We start from the raw sequence: 24893 nt of genomic DNA on the forward strand, positions 1-24893 counted from the left end.
ATGTGCCTGAGGGGGTAAACTAACGTGGACCACTAAAAAGACCGTAGCCCGTAGGCTACGGGATCGGCGCTTTACGGTTGGATTTTTCAGCCTGTAGGCTACGGGCCCGGCGGTCAATAGGAGGCCGACTTATGTAAAACACATTCTTTTATATTACTCCTTCCGATTTTATCCAAATTTCACGCAAATCGGTACACATGATCTCCATAGTCATGTGATCAAGACGGATGTGTTTGATTTTTCATATTCCATCCTCATTGGCTAAGATTGACATCTAAAGTTTGCAGTAGTGGCTTGTTTTGAACAAAATTCCGCAAATCATGAACGTGTGTGTGTGTGTGTGTGTGTGTGTGTGTGTGTGTGTGTGTGTGTGTGTGCTACGCTACTGGGGGTGCCATGTTGAGCCGTGGTATGGGCATGTCCATAATCAAAATGTATGTTATATACCGTATTTGAAAATATAAGTGGTTACACAAATTGTGAGAAAAACCTATGTGCATGGAGGTACTATCTGCTAGACTGACTCGGACAGGCAAATACACAGACAGAATGATACACAGGGGTAAAAACATAATCTTCCCCCTTTCCTTAAGCCTAGTATAGGTAAGACATACAGAACAATAGCAACTGTACAATGTGCAATGTTTGTGTGTGCATGGGTAGTGGGTACTGCGTATATACCAGGTACTATTACAATTGACAATGTAGGTATTTAGCACTAGCAGACACTCTTAACCAGAGATACTTACCATACGTTAGGTACTGACATACATAGAATGCAGAGAGACGGTGTAGCGCCTCAGGAAACTAGGTAGGATACCAGGTAAACCAAGAACCTATAATCTGTTTGAAAAACAAGTTATCTAAATTACATTCTTAACATTGTGGTCAAGAAAACTAAACAAAAAGGAGAACGAGTGACCAAGACATGTCGTTATGGTAGCCATATCTTGGTCAATCGAGCATCAATCGAGGCAGGTGGTGCAAGGGGTACAGGGAGAGCAAAGTAAATTAGTTCAGTGTACCCTAAGTAATGCCATTACTTCATAATGTTGTGCTATTAATCATTTGTGTAAGAAAGAATTATTGAGTTATGACCAAAAACATGTTTTGTGAGTTCATAGTGACCCTGGCCTTTGACTGTGAAATGCAAGCCACACAGCCCTACATGTCCAGCTAACTTCAATGACTACTTATTTCCTTCTCTACTTTAATAAGACAGTCTAGTTACGGCATGGCCTCCCTGTCCAATCTTTAGTTACATCAATAGTTAGGTAAGTGACTGGGTGTGCAGAATAACACAACTATATGTGCAGGATGAGAATGAAGCGACTCTGTATTATATTAATACTGACACCATTCAAATAGTATTAAAACTGAGCAGGATTTACCCATAAAAATAGCATAAACCTATCCACAGCTGTTGCTAGACAACCAACAAGCAAATCCAACGCAGATTCAAAATGTTTGTGAGATTAAATCCAGACACACACACACACACACATACAGTTATGGTCCGACTCTAGGACCACAACAAATAAAGGGGACACAGAGGTTAAGCAAAAAGAAAGTATCATTTTATTAATAACAGAAAAAGAATGAAGAATGAAGACAACAAAGCATACAGTTTCCTTTAACCCATTAGAGCGGGGACAGCATCTGTTATTTTTAGATGATAGCGCTATGTGTGTATATGTATATATATATATATATATATATATATATATATATATATATATATATATATATATATATATATATATATATATAAAGCAACATACGTTTTTCAGAAAACTCTTAGGATTTAGAACATTGGTTTTGAACAGTGGTTCTCATTTTTTTTAGCAATGATTACTGTCTGAATCTAGAACTCTTAGCTTTTAACAAACTTAAACAGAAAAATCACCACAATAAGCTACATTTTTTCCCCCTTTCATGAGTCTTCATGTGTCATTTCAAATCAATTAACTGATCAAAGCCTTTACCACAAACTATACAGGTAAAGTCTGTTTCCCCATGAGTACTCATGTGTGACTTCAGACTGCCCTTACGATTAAAGCTTCTGCTACAAACTGTACAAGTAAAGGCCTTTTCTCCTGTATGAGTTATCATGTGTGACTTCAGATGGCCCTTACAATGAAAGCATTTGCTCCTGGTCAAACATCTCTTTCGGGTCGTGCTTGAAGGGAATCCCGGGGCCCTCAAAACGCACCACCGCCTCTCCACCCTCGCCGGAAGGAGGATGCCTCCCTTCCCCGCGAGGTCTTCCATGTGCTCCAGGTATGCGCTCGCCCAACCTCCGAAACACGTTGTTGGTGTTGTGGTGGAGGAGGCCACAGGTGGCCACCACGCCCGATATGGGGTGTCTCGTGAACGGCACCTGAAACAGAATCAGAATGTATCAGCTTCATTGGCACATTGCAGGTTTACAGAAGCACAAAAAGTGGGTGAAATGTGTTCTTTGTGCACAGTTACTATCGTATCGTTATTTACCCCAGTAGCCGAGATAAGATATAAAGGTGTGTGTGAGCGTCGCATACCTGGTGGGTGTGCGGGCTGTCACAGTACAGCTGCAGGAACAGCAGAATTTGTTCCACGCCCGGGGCCTCTGCCACAATGCTGGTCAGCTCTCGCTTGGCGTCGAGTCTGAGTGTTCCAGGACAAAGGTATCGCCAGATTTCGGGCCAAACTGCATGAGGGTCCTTGTTACAATCCTTTAGTCTGGGGGAAATGAAGGATTGTCACATACGGGTTGGAAAGTGAAGTCTGTTTTTTATTGACCATTTATTTTCTTCTCTTGTTAGAATTGCATGATTTGACAATGAATGAATTATTTTATGACATGATTTTCAACACTTGATTTTAAACCTTAACAGAAGACATGATATATGGGGCAACTCAATAAATAATCAAAATCAATCTGAACTTAATCTGGAGTTTCAGAAACTGTCTAATCTAACAAACATAAAAATAAAGATTACAGAGTGAGTTCTACTTTTACCTAACTGCACTAAATTAATCTGTCCAAATGTTTACTGGTACCAAAAGCTGGCGCCCATAACCATTATTAACCAGCAGGTAATAAAGGAAGAATCCAAACTGGTAACAATCTTAACCATCAATGTACCTTCAGAACTACTTGCACCAGCAAGCCTAATGAAGGTTTTACTGAACATAACTAAAGTTAACACATGATATCAACAGAACAAACAATAGCATGGCAGACGAGCAGGGGACAGCACTACAACAAGGACTGCAAAAATCCTCAGGTGTTTGGTGTCGTTAAGTAGCCAACCCCAACCAATCACTGGAAGGGCTGATGATTGGCATCCAGCACTCAGCAGATAGGCAGCACCTGGAAGTAACCACACCCACTCACAGACCCACTCTCTGACATACACACTCTATTGTCACACTCTTCCACAGACACACTACTGACACATGTAACAGTCCTCAAGATCCTCACCCCATCTGGCAGACTGACTGCATCGATGGCACTGTCCAGCAGCCTGAGCACTCTTTATCTGTCCTTTTGCACGCATTTTAACAACTCAAATATTGTATGGGGGTCCCTGCCACCAGATATTTTCAGATGGGGGTCTGCGACTCTTATGACAAATACATAATATCTGGGGGTCCTTGACATTAAAAAATGTGGGAACCACTGGTTTAAAAAACGCAAGCCCAATTAAGCAACTACACTTAAAAAACAACAACAACAACAAATTGCTTATTATAAGCAGACATGGCAACACTGGTAAACAGGAAACGTATTGATATGGGGCTCCCCACCTCCCCTACATGGCCACGCCCAGAGTGGACATAGCCAGGAATAAGGTGAATAGTCGTAGAGTTGTTGGTGTTTGACAGAACAGTACAGTGTCATGGGCTTTGTCAGAGTACTGTTGTACCTGTCTGTCGGTGTGAGTCCCTTTAGTGGCCAATATGGAGATCTCTGTATCTGTCTGTCTACCTGTGTCCCTTAATGCCTATATCCACAAGTTTCCAGTGTCCCATGAGCCCTTGCGTATATTTTGGCCATCACTTCCTGTTGTCACTCAAGGAGTTTATTTTGTCACTCATTCCACTCCACACAGCTGATTCAAATTAAAGATCAATGGCTCTTGACATTTGCTCTTGTAGTCTAGCTCCTGTCCTGTGTTTCAGTCTGACTGCTGCTGTTGTGACCAGTGTTGCCAGATTTTGCAAGAGAACCTACTGTTCCTCAAAAGGTGAATTAGAGCTAAAGCCTGGCTTTACCACCTATCCTGGCTTAATTTAGCCAGGATTAGAGCTGAGTCGGTTCCTCAAAAGGTGAATTATCTTGAAGATTAGTTTAGCCAGTTCACCCTGGCTAAGTTTAGCCTTATCCGATTCCTCAAAAGAGAATTGAAGCAAGCCTAGCTTAGTTACCATGGCAATTTAGCTGTGAAGTTAGCCTGGTCAGGAGCAGGCTAACAGCCAAGCTTTATTAATCCAGTGCCTTGTTCTTCAAGTTTTGTGAAATAGCTGTTAGTCCAATGACTCCAATCATAAACCAATGAGTTTTTCTACACTTATTCAATTCTTATGCGAAAATCAAAGATCTACAAGCCCGAAATGTTTTTGTCTTATGGCGGCCGGGGGTCCCCGGCCCCCCATGGACCCCCGCCCCCGTGGACCCCCGCCCCCGTGTACCCCCGGCCCCCTGTGTACCTCCGGCCCCCGTGGACCCCCGGACCCCCATGGACCTCCGGACCCCCGTGGACCCCCGGACCCCCATGGACCTCCGGACCCCCGTGGACCCCCGGACCCCCATGGACCCCCGGACCCCCATGGACCTCCGGACCCCCGTGGACCCCCGGACCCCCATGGACCTCCGGACCCCCGTGGACCCCCGGACCCCCATGGACCTCCGGACCCCCGTGGACCCCCGCCCCCGTGGACCCCCGTATACCCCGGACCTCTGTTGGGGGTCAACGGGGGTCCGGGAGTACACGGGGCCGGCCCCCCGTGTACTCCCGGACCCCCGTTGACCCCCGTGGACCGTGGACCCCCGGCCGCCAAAAGGCAAGAATTCTAAGTGTTTATAATTATAATTCCAACATTCACTTAAACTCCTTATGTTTAAACCTAACTGAATTATATATTTATGGATTTGTATATAAATTAATTGCATATTTTTGGACAACTTGTGCATTTAATTTGTCGGCAATACTTTGCCACGCTTTCTCCCTGGATCTATATTTATTGCGGCCGTGTTTCCTTTCTTGCTTATTATACATTTTACTTCCTTGTAAGATTCCATGAGCTGCTGCAGTGCTGCTGTTCAGCCACAGAGAAGAACGCCGCTCTGGTTTTGGGCTCCATGATTGGTCAAGTTCAAGGATTCTGCTATCGACTTTCATGGTCTTTTATAGAAATAAGTGAAGCCTGGCTTCATTATCCTGGCTCGACACAGCCTGGCTTGACAAGGCCTAGCTCGACAAAGTCGCTCCTTTTCAGCCTGGCTTGGCGTTCCAGGAACCGAATAAACCAGGCTATACGGACCCGACTTTGTCAAGCCTGGATTTGACTTAAATCCAGGCTTATTTAATTCACCTTTCGAGGAACAGGCCCCGGGTCTATGAAAACAAGCCCAAAAGTAGCTACTAGGCTGTGTTTTACCACTTTACATTGGCTATTTGAAAATAGCAGATCTACAAGCTCACAGTGACACACACACACACACACACACACACACACACACACACACACACACACACACACACACACACACACACACACACACACACACACACACACCTGTGTAGTTTGATGTGTGGGTTCAACACCGAGTCCAGGATTCTGCGTTGATCTTCAATCTGTTGTTTGAAACAGAAATACTGGTTTTCACAATCAGCTACAATTCTTTCAACAACTGCAAATAACTCCACAGCAAGTCACTGGTTGAGCAATGACTTAATAGTTTCAAGTAAAGTCTGTTTCACCCAGAAAATGACTGATAAAACTTGACTTCAATTACTAGTTGTTTGGTTACTGCTCCTGTTTGCTGACAGACGTGTGTCCCGCAGCTGCCGGTGATTAACAGCATTAGGTCTAGCGAGAGAAACAAGCCAAGCAGGTCTAGGAAAACAAGCACAAAATAAGTGACTATAAGGTCAGTCAAACTTTATTGTCTAACGTTTTGGAGCAGTGGTTCTCAAACATGTTTATGTCGAGGATCCCCAACATGTATATATATTTGGCCACGGGCCCCCGTCTGAAATGGGGGTCTGTCTGTGGTACAATTTACATAACATCACAATGACTCTTCTTTTCTTTCTTTTTTTGCAGTGGTGTTTTGAGCTTGTAGATCGGCTATTTTCAAATAGAGGGCATTTATAGGGTTTAAGTTAAGTGTTTAACTTCACTTAGAGGATGTTGTGTGGAGGAAGGGTTTAACAGTCACAGTATTGTCTTCTCATGTGGTGTGGAAAGAAATACACTGTGCTTCTCAAAGTGGGGTCCGGGGACCTCCAGGGGTCCTCGAGTGGGGGGGTCCCAGTAAAATGTGTTAATATTGTATAGCGTTGGTTCACAAAGTGGGGTCCGGGGACCCCCAGGGGTCCTTGAGGGAGTTCCAGGGAGTCCCCAGCTAAATGATGGATAGTTAGGAACCAATTTGTATATAAATTGGGGTCCCAGAGATTGGGGTCCCAGAGATAGAAATGCCATTAAATGGGGGTCCGTAGCCTAATGCATGTCAAACCGGGGGTCCTTGAAATTAAAATGGTTGAGAATCACTAAGAGCCGTAAAAAAAATCTTCTCTTATGGGGGGTCCCTGGCTTATATTTTCAAATGGGGGTCTGCGGGCTAATAAGTGTCAATTTGGGGGTCCTTGACATGAAAATGTTTGAGAGCCATTGCACTACACAATGAAATGTGAAGCATGATAATGCCTGAAAATGTGCTGGAAAAGAAGAAGTGGAAATGATGTAATTTAAGATTGTGATTTCCTTGCTGTTTTCTACATTCCATACTATTGTGGTTGAGCTTGTATTTATCTCTGTGTATTCATTTTGTAATATTGGTTAGGAACAAATACATTTATCTCTAAAGAAAATAATTTTGGCTACACTCAAAATTGTTATAGTGACGCGGTCACATAAATGACTTGTTAACCAGGAACGCATCTGTATAACCCCTTTAACTATTGTTTTATACTTTGGCTATTCAAAAGTAGCAGATATACAAGCTCATAGCGCAGAACCGAGTGCCACGCTACGAGCTTGTATAGATCTGCTATTTTAGAAAAATCGCAAACAATTCTTTTTTAAAGCAATATTTGTAAAATATTTGATTCCAGGGACCGCCAAAAGCAAAGAATTTAGTTACAAATGTGTATATATATATATATATATATATATATATATATATATATATATATATATATATATATATATTCCAAGATTTGCACACATTTTCACGATTTTTAAAAAATAGCAGATCTACAAATGTATATATGAGCTTGTAGATCTGCTATTTTTGAATAGCCAAAGAAATCTAAAACGAGATGCTTTTCCGGTTTGAATGGGTTAATGAGCCCTTCTCTTTTTTTATTTGATGTCTTCATTTGATACGCTAACGCTTTATTCAAAAACAAAAAACATACGTAAAAAATGCTGAAAGCTGTTGCGTGGTAACCATGGTAACCATGGTAACACATCACTCAATATTAGAATATTATCGCTGTCGGGTGGAAACCTTTTATGTCCAAAACCGATCATTTAAAAAAAAAACATTGTAAAGTTGTGTCTGCGTGTCTGTCCGCGTGTCTGTCCACGTGTCCCCTGAGAGATCAACATCAAACTCAGTGTAGAGCCCCCCCCTTTACCTTTAGGTGACCTACTCCTGCGAGGGGCAACTGGGTTGACGTTTAGTTTGACGCGTGCAAAATCATTCAACTACATCAGTCAGATCTGATGTAGTTAATATGATGTTATAGTACTGATGTCATAGACTGGCCTCCTGGACTCCATATGAGGGTGAATCATATAATCGTGTGATCAAAGTGCGTTTGCTTATTGTTCGCTATTCCGAGCATAAGAAACGTCAGCATGGATAATAATTACCTGTTTGTCGGAAACATCCCTGACATTGTAACCGTGGGTGAGCTCCAAGAGATCTTTCAGCAGTATGGGGAAAATGTGGTAACTATCAAGGCTGATAGGAGTGGCAGCATTGCCTTTGTTCAATTTAAAGGCGAGGTGTCTCCACATCTGTCCGATGACTGTACTAAACAAAGTTGCATTGAATGAAGAACAACCAGCAATGAAGAGCGCCACGGCGATCAACCGGGAAATGCCGCATGGCCGAGGATGCGGAACTAAGGAGTCACCTAGCTGTTTTCACCGGAGCAGAGGCCCTGATGCACCGTTTTCAACCTACGGTTCCTTCCACGGCCAGTGTCCGAGCAGAGGCCGTGCTGGGTCCTGAAAGATGCAGACATTGAAGCTGTGTGGGTCGAGATCATTTTTAAACATGCTAAACCTCTGCTAGTCGGTACCATATATACAGACCTCCTAACCAGACTGATTTCTATGATAAACTTGAGGAGTGTTTAGCTAAGGTGGACCATGCGGAGACGATACTTCTTGGTGACTTTAACACAGACATGCTCCGTAAGGAAGCGTCAATGTTTAAGTCATTCAGGGGGTTTTGTGATCGGCACTCATTCCACCAGCTGATCACTCAGCCCACAAGGCTGTGTGTTTCCACTCAAACTACCATAGATCTCATTCTAACAACGGACAAGGACAAAATCCTCAATAGTGGTGTTTCTACCTGTGGTATATCTGAGGTAGACGAATCTTGGCTTGGCTTCAGAACCAAATTCATTCAAATTTTGGACAGTATGGCTCCCATGAAAACCATCAGGGTCAAAACCCGCTCGGTACCATGGATGAATTCGGACATCCTTATTGCCATGAAAGTCAGAAACAAAAAGTGTTCTGAGCTTCATAAAGGTAGGATCAAACTCGCCAAATGCTTTAATAAAGGTCTCGAATCCCACATAGCTAAACTCGAAAAAGAGAGAAACATGCTAAGAATCAAGGTAAATGCTCCTGCATGCTCCTGTTAGCAGAAAAAAGCTACCTCGATGACAAAATTGAGGAAAATCAAAACAAACCACGAGAGCTTTGGAAGCTATTCAACAACCTACTAGGCTGCAGCAAAAAAAATAAAACCAGGTTTACAAACATAAACCTCAAAGTGAAGGAGACTCTCACTACAACAAATCAGGAAGTGAGTAAAATCCTCAACATATTCTTTACGACCGTAGCCTCAGAACTGGTTGAAAAACTACCCCCTCACTCTGGGTGCTATGGTAAAGAGTATGTTGACTCATTTTACGAAAAACGAGGTGTGCACAAAGATGATTTTAAACTCTCCCCTGTGACAACAGATGAGGTGCTTAAAAAATTGAGTGCACTTCAACAACAGAGCCACAGGACTCGACAATATCCCCGCCAAATTTCTAAAAGACTCAGCCGCCTCCATTGCTCCAATCTTTACTCACATAATAAACCTCTCCATCATACAGGGACGGGTCCCTAACGACTTCAAAAAAGCAAGGGTGACCCCTCTGTACAAAAAAAGGAAACCAATTAGACCCTGGCAACTACCGCCCTATTTCTATTCTTAGCTCCATCCGAAAGTCATGGAAAAAATTAGAGCCCGACCGATATGGATTTTTGTGACCGATACCGATAACCGATTTTAGAGAGGTTTGGATTATATCGGTCACCGATAACCGATATGCAACCGATATTGTGGGCAAAACAAAACAAAACAGAAAAGGCCTATTTTCATTCCAGCTAATAAAATTTGCTGGAATGAAAATAGGCCTTTTCTGTTTTGTTATTTTTACATTTACTCAAGTACTGTACTTAGGAAAATTTTAAGTAAAATGTTGAGGTATTTTTTTTACTTCAATGGAGTATTTCCAATTTTCAACACTTTTACTTCTACTCCACTACATCTCAGAGGCAAATATTATACGTTTACTCCACTACAATTATTTGAAAATTTTAGTTACTAGTTACTTTGTAGATTAAGATCTAGAATATTATAAACAAAACACCCACTTCAGCCCTATTCTCCACTTGCACAAGCCGGGGGGAGGAGTTACGGCTGATAGTGGAGGTGCTAAGCAACATTTGACTTCAAGTCATGATACAAAGGTCCCCTTTGGTATGGAAGTACCTTAGGGCCATAGGAAAATAATTATCCAAAGAGACAAGTTAGATCACCCTTCATTATTTTTTTATGGGCGTTTTTAAAAAATGGCCACCGACAATCAATCACTATTACACCAGACCCCATATCTTTGCTTCTGTTAGGGCTATAATAATAATATTGGTGTCAAAGTGTTTTTTTTTGGGGTTGAGGAATTCAATAAAATAGGTTTCAATGCAAAAAATTGAATACTTGATTAATTGCCATGACAGCAGGGGGTAAAATGTGCAAATTTCATTCAAAAAAATACGTTTTAACAGGGTAACTTACCCCCCCCCCCCCTCTAAAACTTTTATTTACTTTTCCCTTTGTCATGGAAGTACCTTAGGGCCATAGGAAAAAAAATATCCAAAGAGACAAGTTAGATCACCCTTTATTTTCTTTATATAGGCGTTTTTAAAAAAAAGGCTGATGACAATTAACCACTATTATACCAGACCACATATCTTTGCTTCTGTTAGAGCTATAGTAATAATATTGGTGTCAAATTGTACATTTTTGGGGTTGAGGAATTCAATTAAATAGGTTTCAATGCAAAAAAAAACAATGCTTCACTAATTGCCATGACAGCGGGGGGTAAAATATGTAAATTTCATTTGAAAAATACGTTTTAACAGGGTAACTTACCCCCTCTCCTCTAAAACTTTGATTTACTTTTCCCTTTGGTATGGAAGTACCTTAGGGCACTAAGAAAAAAATGATCCAAAGAGACAAATAAGATCACTCTTCATTTCTGAAATATATGCGTTTTTAAAAATGGCCGCCACCATTTGAAGTAATACTGCAGAACCCATATTTACTTCTGTTAAAGCTTAGCTATAATGGTAAAATTGTGTCAAAGAGTACATTTTTAGGGTCAAGGAATCCAATTAATTAGGTTTCAAGGCAAAACAAATCCCCAATATTTTAATAGTCTTGCACTTGCAAATAACCAGTTCTGGCAAGTCCCTCGAAATAATTGAAATTTAAGCCATTCATCAAAGGGCAAAAGGAAGAGGGGGCTCGACTCATCATTTACAGTTGTTGCCTTTTCCAAATATCGCTCATAAGCCTTCATCATGAGTACAGAGCAGCTACAGACACCTGATGCATGTACAGTACCAGGTTCTGCAGATGTGGTCAACACCAATGAAAGACTGAGCTTTGCCACTAGTTGAAATACCACTATTGGTGAGAGCTGTAGTCCATCCACTGCCATTCATCCAGACACACTCCAGAGCATCTTCTCTGTATGCATTGCCCCCCATGTAACTAGGAAGGAGTCCTCACCAAGCTCTGTCTGGGGGAACTTCCACTGACGTTTTTTGGCAAGTGTGAATAGGGTCCGTTGATCAGCTAACATGACTGGTGTCTGACCTGGATTTAGGTAGTTGATAGCTTGAAGGAGGACATTCATTGCATGCCAAGCCAAGCCATAGAGGGACTGGTAGGAGCCTCTGTGAACAGTGGCAGTATGTATGATCTGGATGGGGGGGCTGAACAAGGCTCTGCAATGCTTGCATAATATGCAGCCCATGAGATCCATTCTTCATCCTCAAGGTTGTCTTTCCCCACAAGGTGTCTGACTCTCTCCAACCACTGGGAGGCTTCTTCAAGTATGTTGCTGAGAGGAAAAGAGGCTGGCTGAGGATGACTGTTTGTATTAAGGGCAGGAACATCAGTTTGGAGTGAAACATCCAGATCCATTGTTGTGTAGAAAGCTGGCAAGGATTGTACATGCTTCTTCCCCATCTTAGCTGGAACTAGGATGTTAGTGAGATTGGCTATTTGTTGGTCATCTGACGGGAAGTGCTGCTGAATGCTAATGCATGTCCCGTGGAGGGCTGATTTTGCTGTTGTTGATGATGGGTTGTGGTCAATGTTGTCAAAACCACCATTGGTGAAGACACCCTTAACTGCCTGAGGTGGGACCACCACACCAATCTGCTCCCACTGATTGATCACTGTACTCAATGTTTTCAAACGATCATATGATACACATATACCTCGCTTATGCATGGTATCCACCTGGTGTAGTATGCAGGTGCAGATTCATTGCCAGATACAGTGAAGCTGGTGTTTCCCTGTGTGACAACTAACACTACTGCCACATTTCTTGGATCTGCATTTCACAGAGTTGTAAATGATTTGCTGCCCAATTGATGTAGCAACCTGGCACTTCTCTGGTTCAGGGGCTGGCTGGTCAATACCTTATCCATCCAGAAGCATCTTTAGGAACAATCGCAGTAGGGGAGGGATTGAATCAGGAGGCTGTGAAGGAACCTGTAAATTATTGTTTCATCGGAAGATATTCTTCCCGGAGGATCTTAGCTGCTCTGAAGATGATGGATACATCAGTAGATGTGTTGCTTTTCATGCCAACAACAGCTTTCAGGTCATCATCAAACAACATAACAGGGACCAGCCACGATCTAGTCGCACAGATCTGATGTCAATATCCTCACGAAGGCACGTGGTGTTACATTTAATAATAATTGATTGACTCAAACAATTCATTGAGGACATGTGCTCTGATGACCTGTGTTGCCTTATTTTCTGTCGTGTCACAACGGCGGTTTCTGCTTTTCTATAGAGCCTAGTAAAGCATGCACGATGATGCACTGCCTCCATAGCTACCATGTCACCAGCAGCTTGTTTAGCTAACAGCAATCTGGGAACCCATCGCCAACTGAAAATGAAAAACAGCACCCTCTGCTGTTTGTTCTATGTCTGTTGGCTCTGGGCGGACGAAGACGTAACACCAGAGCGCAAGGAAACCGGTGTTTGTGATGCGCCTTCAGCGCATCACTTCCGGTTGGTGCGACTATGTTTTCATTCCCACTAACAATATTTCTACACGGAACACTAACACCACTTCTCCCAGAGAACATGGATCGTTTTGGTTATAAGCCCACTTGTTTCTATGATGAAAGAGTAAGTTAAAATGTGAATATATTTCCGTGGTTTTGTCTGCTCCGCGGACGCTATTGTTAAATTAGTTTCGGTTTGTTTCGAGGGGGAAAGATCGACGGACATGTGAATCCCGCCCACTACATGTGATTGGGTAAAGCGCGGCCTACTTCCTGATCTGAATGCGCACTCGTTATGACGAACCTCCCCGACAGATTCCAACGCAGTGCAGAAGCTGTTCTTGAGAGATTAAGCTAACAGAAACTTGTCACCCAGCACCTGAGCACATTATTTCACTTTTCGATCCAATCTCAGGGTGGAAGCCCTCCTTAGTTCCTTTCTGTTGCCAACTTCACCACAGAAGAAACACGGTGTGGTTTGTTCACATGAGGATGATGATGAGCATGAGAGTATAGCCTGTACAGTGAACTTGCCACCACTATTCATGCACTGTGTTTTTACTGGGCTCACAGACTCTTCATGTCTTCTTCTTGCTCTGTCCACTTTTTGATAATTAATGGCACAGCTAACATAAAAAATGTTCTGTATTCAATGAGAAAGTAATACAAACCTCAAATTGAACCTCAAAGTGTCTCAGATTTTCTGTCACCTCTGATTTAATCCAATTGTTGCAGTCCCTGGTGCAGAATTTATGTTTTGTGGCAGCAAAAGGTGTAACTCTCAGGTGATAGCAGTCAGACATATACACATACAGTCAGACAGACACTAATCTCTCAAGACAGATTCAGAGCTCCGCAGCTGTATCTGTCGGGAACTCCTGATAGTTAGGAATGTATAGTTAGGAATGTTAGGAATGTAAACAAAGACACGTAGACCGGAAGTGGAGAGCTGAGGGCGGACCTAATGGCCACCATCCTGTTATCCACATTCTATTCGGAGGTCCCCCCCAGAGTCAAATTCGAAGGAAAAAAACAGCAGAGGGTGCTGTTTTTTCCTTTTTTTTTACTGGGTTCCTAGATTGGACAGACACACATAGAGCATATGGCATGTGCATAAGAGGTTGTACTTCTTAAAGTTTTTTATAGGGGGAAACATTTAATGTCACCTTGTTGTCACTTATTTTGTTGATGAAATGTGCATATTTTACTCCCATTGTGAGGGTAATGAGAAAACTATTGGGTTTTTTAGTCTTGGAACCTATTTAATTGTATTCCTTGACCCCAGAAATGTACACTTTGACACCAATATTATCATTATAGCTCTAACAGAAGCAACGATATGGGCTATGCTGTATTGCTGTAAATGGCGGCGGCCATTTTTTAAAACGCGCATACTTTAGAAATGACGTCTTATCTAGTTTGTGTCTTTGGATAATTTATTTCCTATTGCCCTAAGGTACTTCCATGCCAAAGGGAAAACTAAATTAAAGTTTTAGAGGGGAAATAAATGGAAAGTTACCCTGTTAAAACGTATTTTTCTAATAAAATGTACATATTTTACCCCTGTTTTCAATGGCAATAAGAAAATGATTGGTTTTTTTGCCTGGAAACCTATTGAATTGGATTACTTGACCCCAAAAATGTACACTTTGACACCAATATTATTATTATAGCTTTAACAGAAGCAAAGATATTGGTTCTGCTGTATTGCTGTAAATGGTGGCGGCCATTTTTTTAAACGTGTATATTTCAGAAATGCAGGGTGATCTAACTCGTCTCTTTGGATACATGTTTTCCTATGGCCCTAAGGTACTTCCATACCAAAGGGGACCTTTGTATCATGACTTGAAGTCAACGGCCTATTTTTGGGTCCTAACACCTCCACTATGAGTCGGATTCACCCCGGTCAACTTCCGTTTTACTTCCGGGTCTATTATATCCCATGCTGATAATAAATCACGTTACATTCCGCGACCGTTTTAAGTGCTTTAATTTGTTTTTTATTTTATTTACTCTTTTCCCCCAAGTCCTTGTTTGTTTGGTTAATTTATTAACCATTCGTTTTTTTTTTTAAAGCGTCTTTGACCTTTATTTGAGAGGAAAAAGGTTGCTGGAGTGTGAACACTGAACAGGCTTGCACAGAGAGAGAGGTAAATAAACCTTTTATAAAATGCAACAATCTATTTGCAAAGTAAACGTTTGTTAAGAGTGTTTGTCATCGGGGTCTTTTGAGGCTTTTGAGATGTATTTCATGTTTAAAAAAGTGTACTGTTAAGAGTTAGCCACATTAGCATTTATAGCTCCGCCAAATACAATACATCAATCTGTTAGATGGGGCATTAAATGAGACTTATAACTATTAATTCCAATGTGACATCTGTTAGACCCACGTTTTATATTCTGGAAGCTTCTGGACGTTTTTCTGTTGATCTAAGCTATTAGCTTCTGCAATATTCTCATTTGTTTATTATATATATATATATATATATATGTATATATCAGAGCATGATATGAGACATATCAATTCATTGATGTCACCGTTGCGTTTGTTAGGCTCCCATATGGATTCGTTTGATAATCAGTATAACTTTTATCATGTTATGCTGATCTGGGAAGCTAAGCTTATTATGTTAGCTGACTGTCTCCTGTAGCTTACAAGCATGTTATGGTCTCTGTCTGCAGGCTGCAGACTGCAGATTTATGTGTTCTTAAAAAACATAACGTTGTTAGACACACATTTAAACTTTATGGAGGACATAGTATGTAAAATGATGTGTACACTTGGCCATTATTAGATCAATGTATTGATTTTGATATGTACATTATTATTATTATGGTTACAGTTATATTGCATAGTTAAGTTTTAATACCTTTATACTTGGTTGTATGACACATGGTGAAAATTGATTATCTACAAGCTCACACAACCAGTCACATTACGTTGTGATCTTGTAGATCTGCCATTTTTGAATTAAAATATGAATAACCTCCCTGTTTCTGTGCAAAGGAGAGTCCTGACAACCAGGATACCAGGTTCAGACACCAGTAGAAGATACTGGACAGTGGTGACAGGTACGTTCACTACAATAAGGTTTATTTTATTGTTTGTCAATAAAAAAATCAATACAAAAACAAATAAGTAAATAATTCTTGCATTGACCATCTTATTAGCCAAAAGTCACAGTAGGTTCCTTGTGGTACTATTGTTAGTCTTGTTATTACAATACACAAACCTCACCTCTATGTGCAAGACATTGTACCTAAAGAATACAGCATTGTTTATGTGTGATTCTCAAAAGACTCTCTCTCTTTATGAAAATCTAATCGTTTCTATATGCACATCTTTTTTTTGCATACAGGGACCTGAGCACCATTCACCCCTGACCCACTGTTAGAGACCATCTCCCGTTGTACCTACACTGTGCCGCCCTGTCTCTCCTCCTGACTGACAGCTACCAGCTTGCCAAAAGTCACAGTAGGTTCCTTGTGGTACTATTGTTAGTCTTGTTATTACAATACACAAACATCACCTCTATGTGCAAGACATTGTACCTAAAGAATACAGCATTCTTTATGTGTGATTCTCAAAAGACTCTCTCTCTTTATGAAAATCTAATCGTTTCTATATGCACATCTTTTTTTTGCATACAGGGACCTGAGCACCATTCATCCCTGACCCACTGTTAGAGACCATCTCCCGTTGTACCTACACTGTGCCGCCCCGTCTCTCCTCCTGACGTGACAGCTACCAGCTTGTTTTGCCGGCCGGCAAACAGTCAGCCTAGCTGCTGAAATGAAGAAAGGCACAGTCAAACTGATGAAGAGGGCGGTCGGCTCTACGGAGCATTGTTCAGTCCCTCTTTGCTCTTCATCAGCTAAATTTACAACATTGAGTTTTCACCGTTTCCCAGATGATGCTGAACTGAGGGCGAAGTGGCTTGTTAACATCAGAAGGGACAACTTCACCATCACTCCTCGGTGCTATGTGTGTAGTAGGCACTTTATTAAAGAAGATGTGATAGAGACTCCAGGTGGACTTCACCGGCTTAGAAAGGGGGCCTTGCCTGTGTTGTTCGAATGGAATGGATATCAAATCCGTCAACGTGTGGGTGTTTGGCAGAGGAGAGAAAGACCCACTAACTGCCCAGATCAGACTGTCATTGACATTGATGGCGATGATGCAACTGCAAGTGCGATGGAAGTGCCTTGTGACCACGACTACTGCACAGCCCCCAAACCTGCCGCTGTTGACCTGGCATTGAGTGAGAGGGATGAGATACGGGATGAAATGCAGGATGTAATCGGTCAGCTGAGGAAACAAGTGGAGGACTTGTCACTAAAATGTAGGTTTGGGCTACATAGATTTGAAGGCTCAGACTCACAGATTAGAGCCTTCACAAGGTGAGAATAACTTTCATGAAGCATACCAATTTCATATGCATTATTAATGTATGTAAATGTCATTACATGAAAGTAAAACCTTGCTTATAGTTATAGACAATGACAATCTCAATTTGTCTCCCAAGATTTGCTACCTATGAGCACTTGATGGCATTTTGGTTCCTGATCGAACCATCCACAGCCAACATCATCAGAGTCACCCGAGCACGGAGGGCCCAGCAGCGGAATGAGGAAATAACTCTACCATGTACTTACTCAGTAAGTTTACTCTGGCTGTTTTAATATTTTGTACTGTGCTGTAAATATGTTACTATAGAATTGCTATTAGAGATGCACGATCTAATCGGTAACCTATCGGTATCGGCCGATATTGGCCCATATCGGCCATATCTGTACCGAACCGATGTCAAAATAAACCCGATTAAATTCACCGATATTGTATAATAAAATGACCGAGAGGCGAGAGCAGTCTGTCTGCCTGTCTCTGTCTCTTTAAGAGAGCCAGCTGTAGCTCCGCCTCCTCCCCCCTCCACACGCTCTACATGCAATGTCTCTCACTCTCACTACGCAGCGGAGCAGACTAGGCTGCACAGGTGGAACTAACAGCAAACTAACAGCAAACAAACTCTTCACGTCCATAGTTCATACCCAGAACAGTCAGAGGGTTTCTTGTACATCTTAAATTAGATTAGAGTAGGGATACTGCGGAGGATATATTTTCAACACGAATGTGTACATTGCCTCGTTATTTAACATCGACGTAACAAACACTCGAGTCGTTACTTGACTCGACTGCAACCAGCGGCTGCTTTTGAACAAGCAAGCTGCTTGTGTATTTAACCACAGAGAATGAGCACAAATTAACTCTCAGCTGGTAATGTTTCTGTCTTTGACATCCTGTTGTCCTACAATCTGTAGTGTAGTGTACGAAGCAAGCTGTCCCTGTCCTAAACTCACTCTCTTTCTCTCTCACACACACACACACACACACACACACACACACACACACACACACACACACACACACACACACACACACACACACACACACACAATATGAATAACACTAATAACAAACTAGATTCAATGATCTTAGTTCCATAGGCCACATAACATATGGTTTTGTGTTATACAAAGATTCAAATAATTCTGTGATGGCTTATAGCATACAAAAATGATGTCATAGTTAAGTTTGTTACTTAGAAGAATATATATAATTATAATTAATGTATTTATTCCATAAATATTTTTCATCACAGTAGGGTTAGTGGAGAGGGGGGTTTACCATCAACTTTCACCAGTAAAACAAATTAAAATAAAAAAATTCAGCAATGAGCTCAATATAAATATGATATATAATATATCGGTATCGGATCGGTATCGGCAGATATGACCCAGCAAATAATCGGTATCGGTATCGGTATCCAAAAAACAATATCGTGCATCTCTAATTGCTATACCACAAAATGGTGCAATAAAGTAATCAATCAATGTGAAGTTAAAGTACAGCCACATGGTGTTTGGGGAAATTTGTCCCCTGCATTTTACCTAGCATAACTACTTAGGAGCATTGAACAGCCACAGTGCCAGTACCTTGGTCTAGGGCAATGGCAGGAATATGTATAGTATGCATGTCTTGTTCGCATTCATGCTAGGTACATAAATCATGCCACTGCCCTGGACCAAGGTAGGCTTATAATGTGGCAAACTAATGTAAATGTTTTCATTGCTAGACATATGTGTCTATGTTTTGTAAATTATCTTTCAGAGACATGCTCTTCCTCCGATTGATGAATTCTTGGTCCTCCTCATGTACCTCGCGTTGGGGTCCACAGAAGTTGACCTGGCAGATCGTTTCGGGATCCACCCATCAACGGTCAGCCGGATAATAACAACGTGGACATATTACCTGTACTTTCTGCTGGGCTCACTGACCATCTGGATGTCTAAAGAGGAAGTTCAGGCTGTGTTGCCAAGGGAATTCAGGCAGAGCAAATACGCTGACACACAGGTAAACATAATCACTTGCATGAGTCTAGATGGAAAGGGGGGTCCATGCGCATAGGGTGGATTTTTTTCCCGCCACCTGTTCTTTCTTAATCCTTGAAGGGTGGATTTTAAGATTCTGCCTGGTGCCAAGCTGAAATTATGTCCCATGGGGTTCATTTTTAACTATTTCTTACACATATTCTGACCTTAAACCCCAAGATAGAAACAGTAGAAACAAGCAAATTAACCTATTTTGTTTTCTCGACCCAAGGAATTCATATAGTGGTTAATAAGATTACACCATAACTTGACTCTATTACAGGACAAAAACAGCTGTTCCCCATTTATGAATAACCTCTCAAGCTCAGTTGTAAAATAACTACATCTATTTGGAACTGTACTAGTACCACCTCACTGAAAAGATCAGTGGGCCTGATTCACTAAGTTGGTCGTAAATATCAGTGTAAATAAAGTGAGGGTGTATATTCTCTAAGCAAAAACCGACGTGCTATTCACAAAGGGGTGTGTAAATCCCTGATATGTGCGGATCACAGTTGTTCCTCATTTTTGCCTGAAGGTCAGAGGCGTGTTCAAATGGAAGATTCTTTTCATTGTTCCACGCCCCCATTTTAGACCATAAAGCCGTTAACACTCAAAATATGGATGTAAACAGCTTAGTGAATGAGGCCCATTGTATCTCTCCAGACATTGTTTAAACCTGATAACCGTGTTTTCTTGGTCCAACTAGTTATTACAGAAGGTGATCATTTTGTGTGAAAAATAATGTCTGATAATGTTACTTCATTTTGTAGGTGATTGTCGACTGCACAGAGCTGAGATGCCAACAGCCAGAAAGTTTGCCTCTTCAGAGTGAGATGTTCTCATCCTACAAGTCCCATTCCACCCTGATGGGCTTGATCGGTATGGCGCCTCATGGATCAGTCACCTTCATCTCAGACCTGTATGCTGGCTCTGTCAGTGATAAGGAGCTGTTTAAGCAGTCAGGCCTCCAAGGCCTGCTGAAGGCGGATATGGCTGTGATGGCAGACAAGGGATTTTTGATAGAGGACTGTATCCCAGGTAAACTCTATCGCCCACCCTTCCTCTCAAAACAGAGCCAGATGCCAGCAGAACATGTGAACAATACCCAGGAGATTGCACATCTTCGAGTCCATGTTGAGAGAATAATTGGACGAATTAAACTGTGCAAGCTCTTCCAGTCTGATGTCCCTGTGTCCTTGATGGGAAGCATTAACTCGTTGTGGACTGTGGCCTGCTTACTCACGAATTATCAATATGGACCTTTAGTAAAGGCGTGGGCACAACAGTCCTGAACAAAAATAGCAGATCTACAAGCTCACAACGCTACACAAAGCTACTTCTCCACAGGCATAGCTTTAGTGTTGTATTAGTGTTCTATACATGGGCACCATTAAATGACTATGCACTGCAAAATCCTGAGTTTCAATTTAGGCCCATGACCATCATCCAAGGGGATTGAACTCTGATCTTTTACCGAATGCCAGATGTCATTGTCTGTTGTAGTAATGTTGTGTAACACAAAAGGTGAGTGATTAGGTGGTAGGTTCTGTCTGCTCCCTCTGTGGATACTTACTGTGGCAGCTAAATAGTTAGGGAATTTTAGCAAAATATTTGGACCATCTGTGAAAAAATTTACTACCAATAGCTTTCTTCACCAATGTGTTCTTATAGGTGTCTAGAATCACCTCTCAAAAAGTGCAACCCCAAATCCTCGTGGAAAATCCTGGAGAGCCAATCAAAGTTAAGGAGCCCAGAGGGCTTGGGTGAAAAATATGAAAAGAAATAAAAGTCTTGTGAGGTGTCTAACTAGGGGTTTTCAGGGGTGCTGAATCCATTCCAACCATTATTTTTGAGTAAAAATGTCTCCCTGGCCATCTAATATTGGTATATTGGTTATTGTTAGTGTATAATCAGTGTATAATCAATGGTAGGGGATTGGGGTGTTGTTGAATTGATTCTATTTTGAAAAATAAAATAAGAAAATATTGCTAAACACTTGATAAGAGTGTACACCTACTGTGCACATGCTCAGTGGGATAGATACACTGTCTGCATGTGGGGAAGGAGCGGGAGTGTTGCATCCTGGCAAATATGTCTGGACGATTTTAAGGTACGGTAGTTTATCTACTTTTTGGCATTTATTTTCCTCTGCTGGCAAAACTTTTGATTACTGTGAATTTAGATGTCAATTTTCTCTAGCCTATTGCTTACATTGAACAATCATTAGTTAAACAATCATGACACTTGTCTTTTAGTAGACAAAATGGAAGAGGATTCTGTACTTGTGGCTTAAGGTGCTTCATCTGTGGTGGTCCTGAGACTGAGATTCAAAAGCTCTCAAAAGTCACCCAAAAAGGCTATGCACAGATGTTGTCTTATTCTGAGAGTGTGGATGATGCAGCATTAATCAGAAGACTACATGAGGACTGGAAAAACTGAGATGACCCCAAACTAAGATACCATTTGGAATGCAAAACCGAGCTATACAGTCGTGCAAGAGGTATATCCACTGGAAATCGTACGTTTTTTTCAATGTGATGAAAGTTGCCACTTGCAGATTTCAATCCTATTCTATGTTGTGAGTGACATCATAATTTAATAAAAACTTTAAACATAATCTATTCTTTAGAGCAAGATGAGCAAGACCAACGGCCAGACAGGAAGAAAAGACGCAGGGCATTGTCTGGGTCAAGTAGTTCAAGTGCTAGCTGGCACACTTGATCTACCATAATACTTGCATCCTTTGCAATGAAGGTATCAATGCTGGCACATTGAAAAGAAACCCTGGTAAGTCTTTTGTATGCAAGATTCAAATGAATTTTGATAATTGTTTTTCTTGCTCCTCATTGTAGGCTTCCACTCAAAGTAGAATAATTTAATCATGCACATACTGTATGTGGCTACCTTTTATCCAGACAGAGCTCGGCAGTTGTATCGTGCACCTGATAATGTCTACCAGGACCAACTGAAAAGGAGTTTGATGCAGAAAGCAAAGCGACGAGGTGATGACTGGGGACGTGAAGTCGCTGGTCGCCTGTCTGGTATTATAGATTTGGTGGCAGAAGAGGCAGTATATCATATTCGATGAAGAAGAGACTTTGAGAACCCTGTTACAAAGTCTAAGGTAACATTATATGGATACGCAATACAGCTGTACAATACAACTCACATTTCTTATCCTTTATTAGTCCCCCTCATTCCTGGACCCATATCAATCTTGCAGAATAAATTATTTTGAAATCAAAAGTTTCACTATTAAAAATTATATTTCTTCCCTCAGGATAAGAAATGTGAGTTGTATTGTACAGCTGTATTGTGTATCCATATAATGTTACCTCAGACTTTGTAACAGGGTTCTCAAAGTCTCTTCTGCATCGAATATGATATACTGCCTCTTCTGCCACCAGGCGACCAGCAACTTCAAGTCCCCAGTCATCACCTCGTCGCTTTGCTCTCTGCATCAAACTCCTTTCAGTCAGATAACTCACGAATATTTTGAATCAATATTTATTTGAATGTGAATACAAGTGTGATATAATAATTTATCTTGGCGTTCAGGCTCTGCAACATAATTTTCTCCCTGCTCAACATATCATACAGCCATCATTAACCATAAAGAGCAGGGAGATAGATATACATAACATAACATCCCCCATGGGGAACAGAACCAATAGCAGAGCCCACTGGTGGTGCTGGGGTGGTGGTGGGAGAAACAGTTGCATACCAACAGACCAGGGGACAAATGACAGCAGAATGAACAGAGACTTGAGGTGAGCTTAAATAACCCGCTGATTGGTCAGCTGATGTCACGTCAGCTATGACGTATGGTCTGAGTAATAGTATTGTAGTAAGCGCCGTAAGCGCCTGCATAACCGCAGTGTGTAACCTCTCGAGTGTATACTGCCTGAACTAACTCGCAGGCTACGTATCATTTCAGTCAGATAACTCACGAATATTTTGAATCAATATTTATTTGAATGTGAATACAAGTGTGATATAATAATTTATCTTGGCGTTCAGGCTCTGCAACATAATTTTCTCCCTGCTCAACATATCATACAGCCATCATTAACCATAAAGAGCAGGGAGATAGATATACATAACATAACATCCCCCAACACGCCTACGGTGAACGCTCACCGATTCATCCAAGCAGATATCCCACTAGACTCCTTCAGGAGACAGTGACGAATATGCCGCTAGCAATTCTGGATCATGCAAGGATATTCTAACATAACCCCCAACATGCGGAACCAAGAACGCCCTACGGTGAACGCTCACCGATTCATCCTAGCAGATATCCCAATAGACTCCTTCAGGAGACAGTGACGAATATGCAGCTAGCAATTCTGGATCATGCTAGGATATTCTAACATTATGTGAACTTGAATGTGAAGCCATGGCTACGCTTGCCGTAAGCCTTATTCTATATGATAGGAAAACTATGTGTGGGGTGAATTCTCAAACCCATACCAATTGACCAAGCTGATATCCCATCCACCACAGACCAGCGTCTGGGATCAGCGAGGACATACTAACTTTATGTGAACTAAAACTATGTGTGGGGTGAATTCTCAAACCCATACCAATTGACCAAGCTGATATCCCATCCACCACAGACCAGCATCTGGGATCAGCGAGGACATACTAACTTTATGTGAACTAAAAGGCCTTAGCTGCCATGCACAGGCAGCACTTAACCATTCCTCTAATAGCCACATAGAAGAATATACTACATAAACTTAACATGCCTAGTGTTAAGAGTTGATGCCCCCAACCGCATCCTACTGATGCCCCCAACCGCATCAACTCTTATGCAAGCCAACTGCATCACCGTGATGCTATACCAACCGCATCAACCTGATGCACGCATCAACCATGATGCAATGAGAACGCTGATAGACATTGCTACCATTCACCATCCTAATAATACCATAATAACCTATCTACAGAACTATTAACATGAATCCTATGATAACTACCAATGAATTCCACCCAGCGACCACCAGATATGCATAATAACAGTTTTATTACTACTTAGATGCAGCAATTTTTTACAACACACTTGCACTCATTAGATTCTGAGCTAAAATGATCTCTCCCCGGTTTAAGCGCACATATCGTTCGTAAGCAGCTGAAGACCACCGGCCGAGTGATTTTAAGGTGGCGACTGGCACTTTCATGGCTGCAGTAGTGGCCGCTCCGATGCGAAGGGAGTGAGGAGAGTAGAGTTCTGGAGACAGCCCGCAGCACTGGCACAGTGTTTTTAGCTTTTCAGCAAACCAGGATCTCGTCATAGGTTTGCCACCGGGGATGAGAAACAGGGGATCATGAGGATGATGCCGGGCTCGGCATTGCAGGTAGACAGACATAGAAGAAAAAGGGCAAAAAACAGAATTAGTCTTAGCTAT

At 41.6% G+C, this 24893-nt stretch overlaps 1 protein-coding gene across 1 annotated transcript; it reads left to right on the top strand.

The window, feature by feature from the left end:
* Positions 1-16933: 16933 nt before the first annotated feature.
* Positions 16934-20774, top strand: LOC308094130 (uncharacterized protein; the record flags this gene model as incomplete). Its single annotated transcript, XM_080440603.1, has 4 exons — positions 16934-17451; positions 17577-17709; positions 19220-19462; positions 20253-20774. Exons 1-4 carry the CDS (start codon positions 17246-17248, stop codon positions 20772-20774), a joined length of 1104 nt encoding a protein of 367 aa, XP_080296729.1. The 5' UTR covers positions 16934-17245.
* Positions 20775-24893: the final 4119 nt, after the last annotated feature.

This window comes from Gymnoscopelus braueri (assembly GCF_963280865.1).
Source record: "Gymnoscopelus braueri genome assembly, chromosome: 2".
Classification (NCBI taxonomy): Eukaryota; Metazoa; Chordata; class Actinopteri; order Myctophiformes; family Myctophidae; genus Gymnoscopelus; species Gymnoscopelus braueri.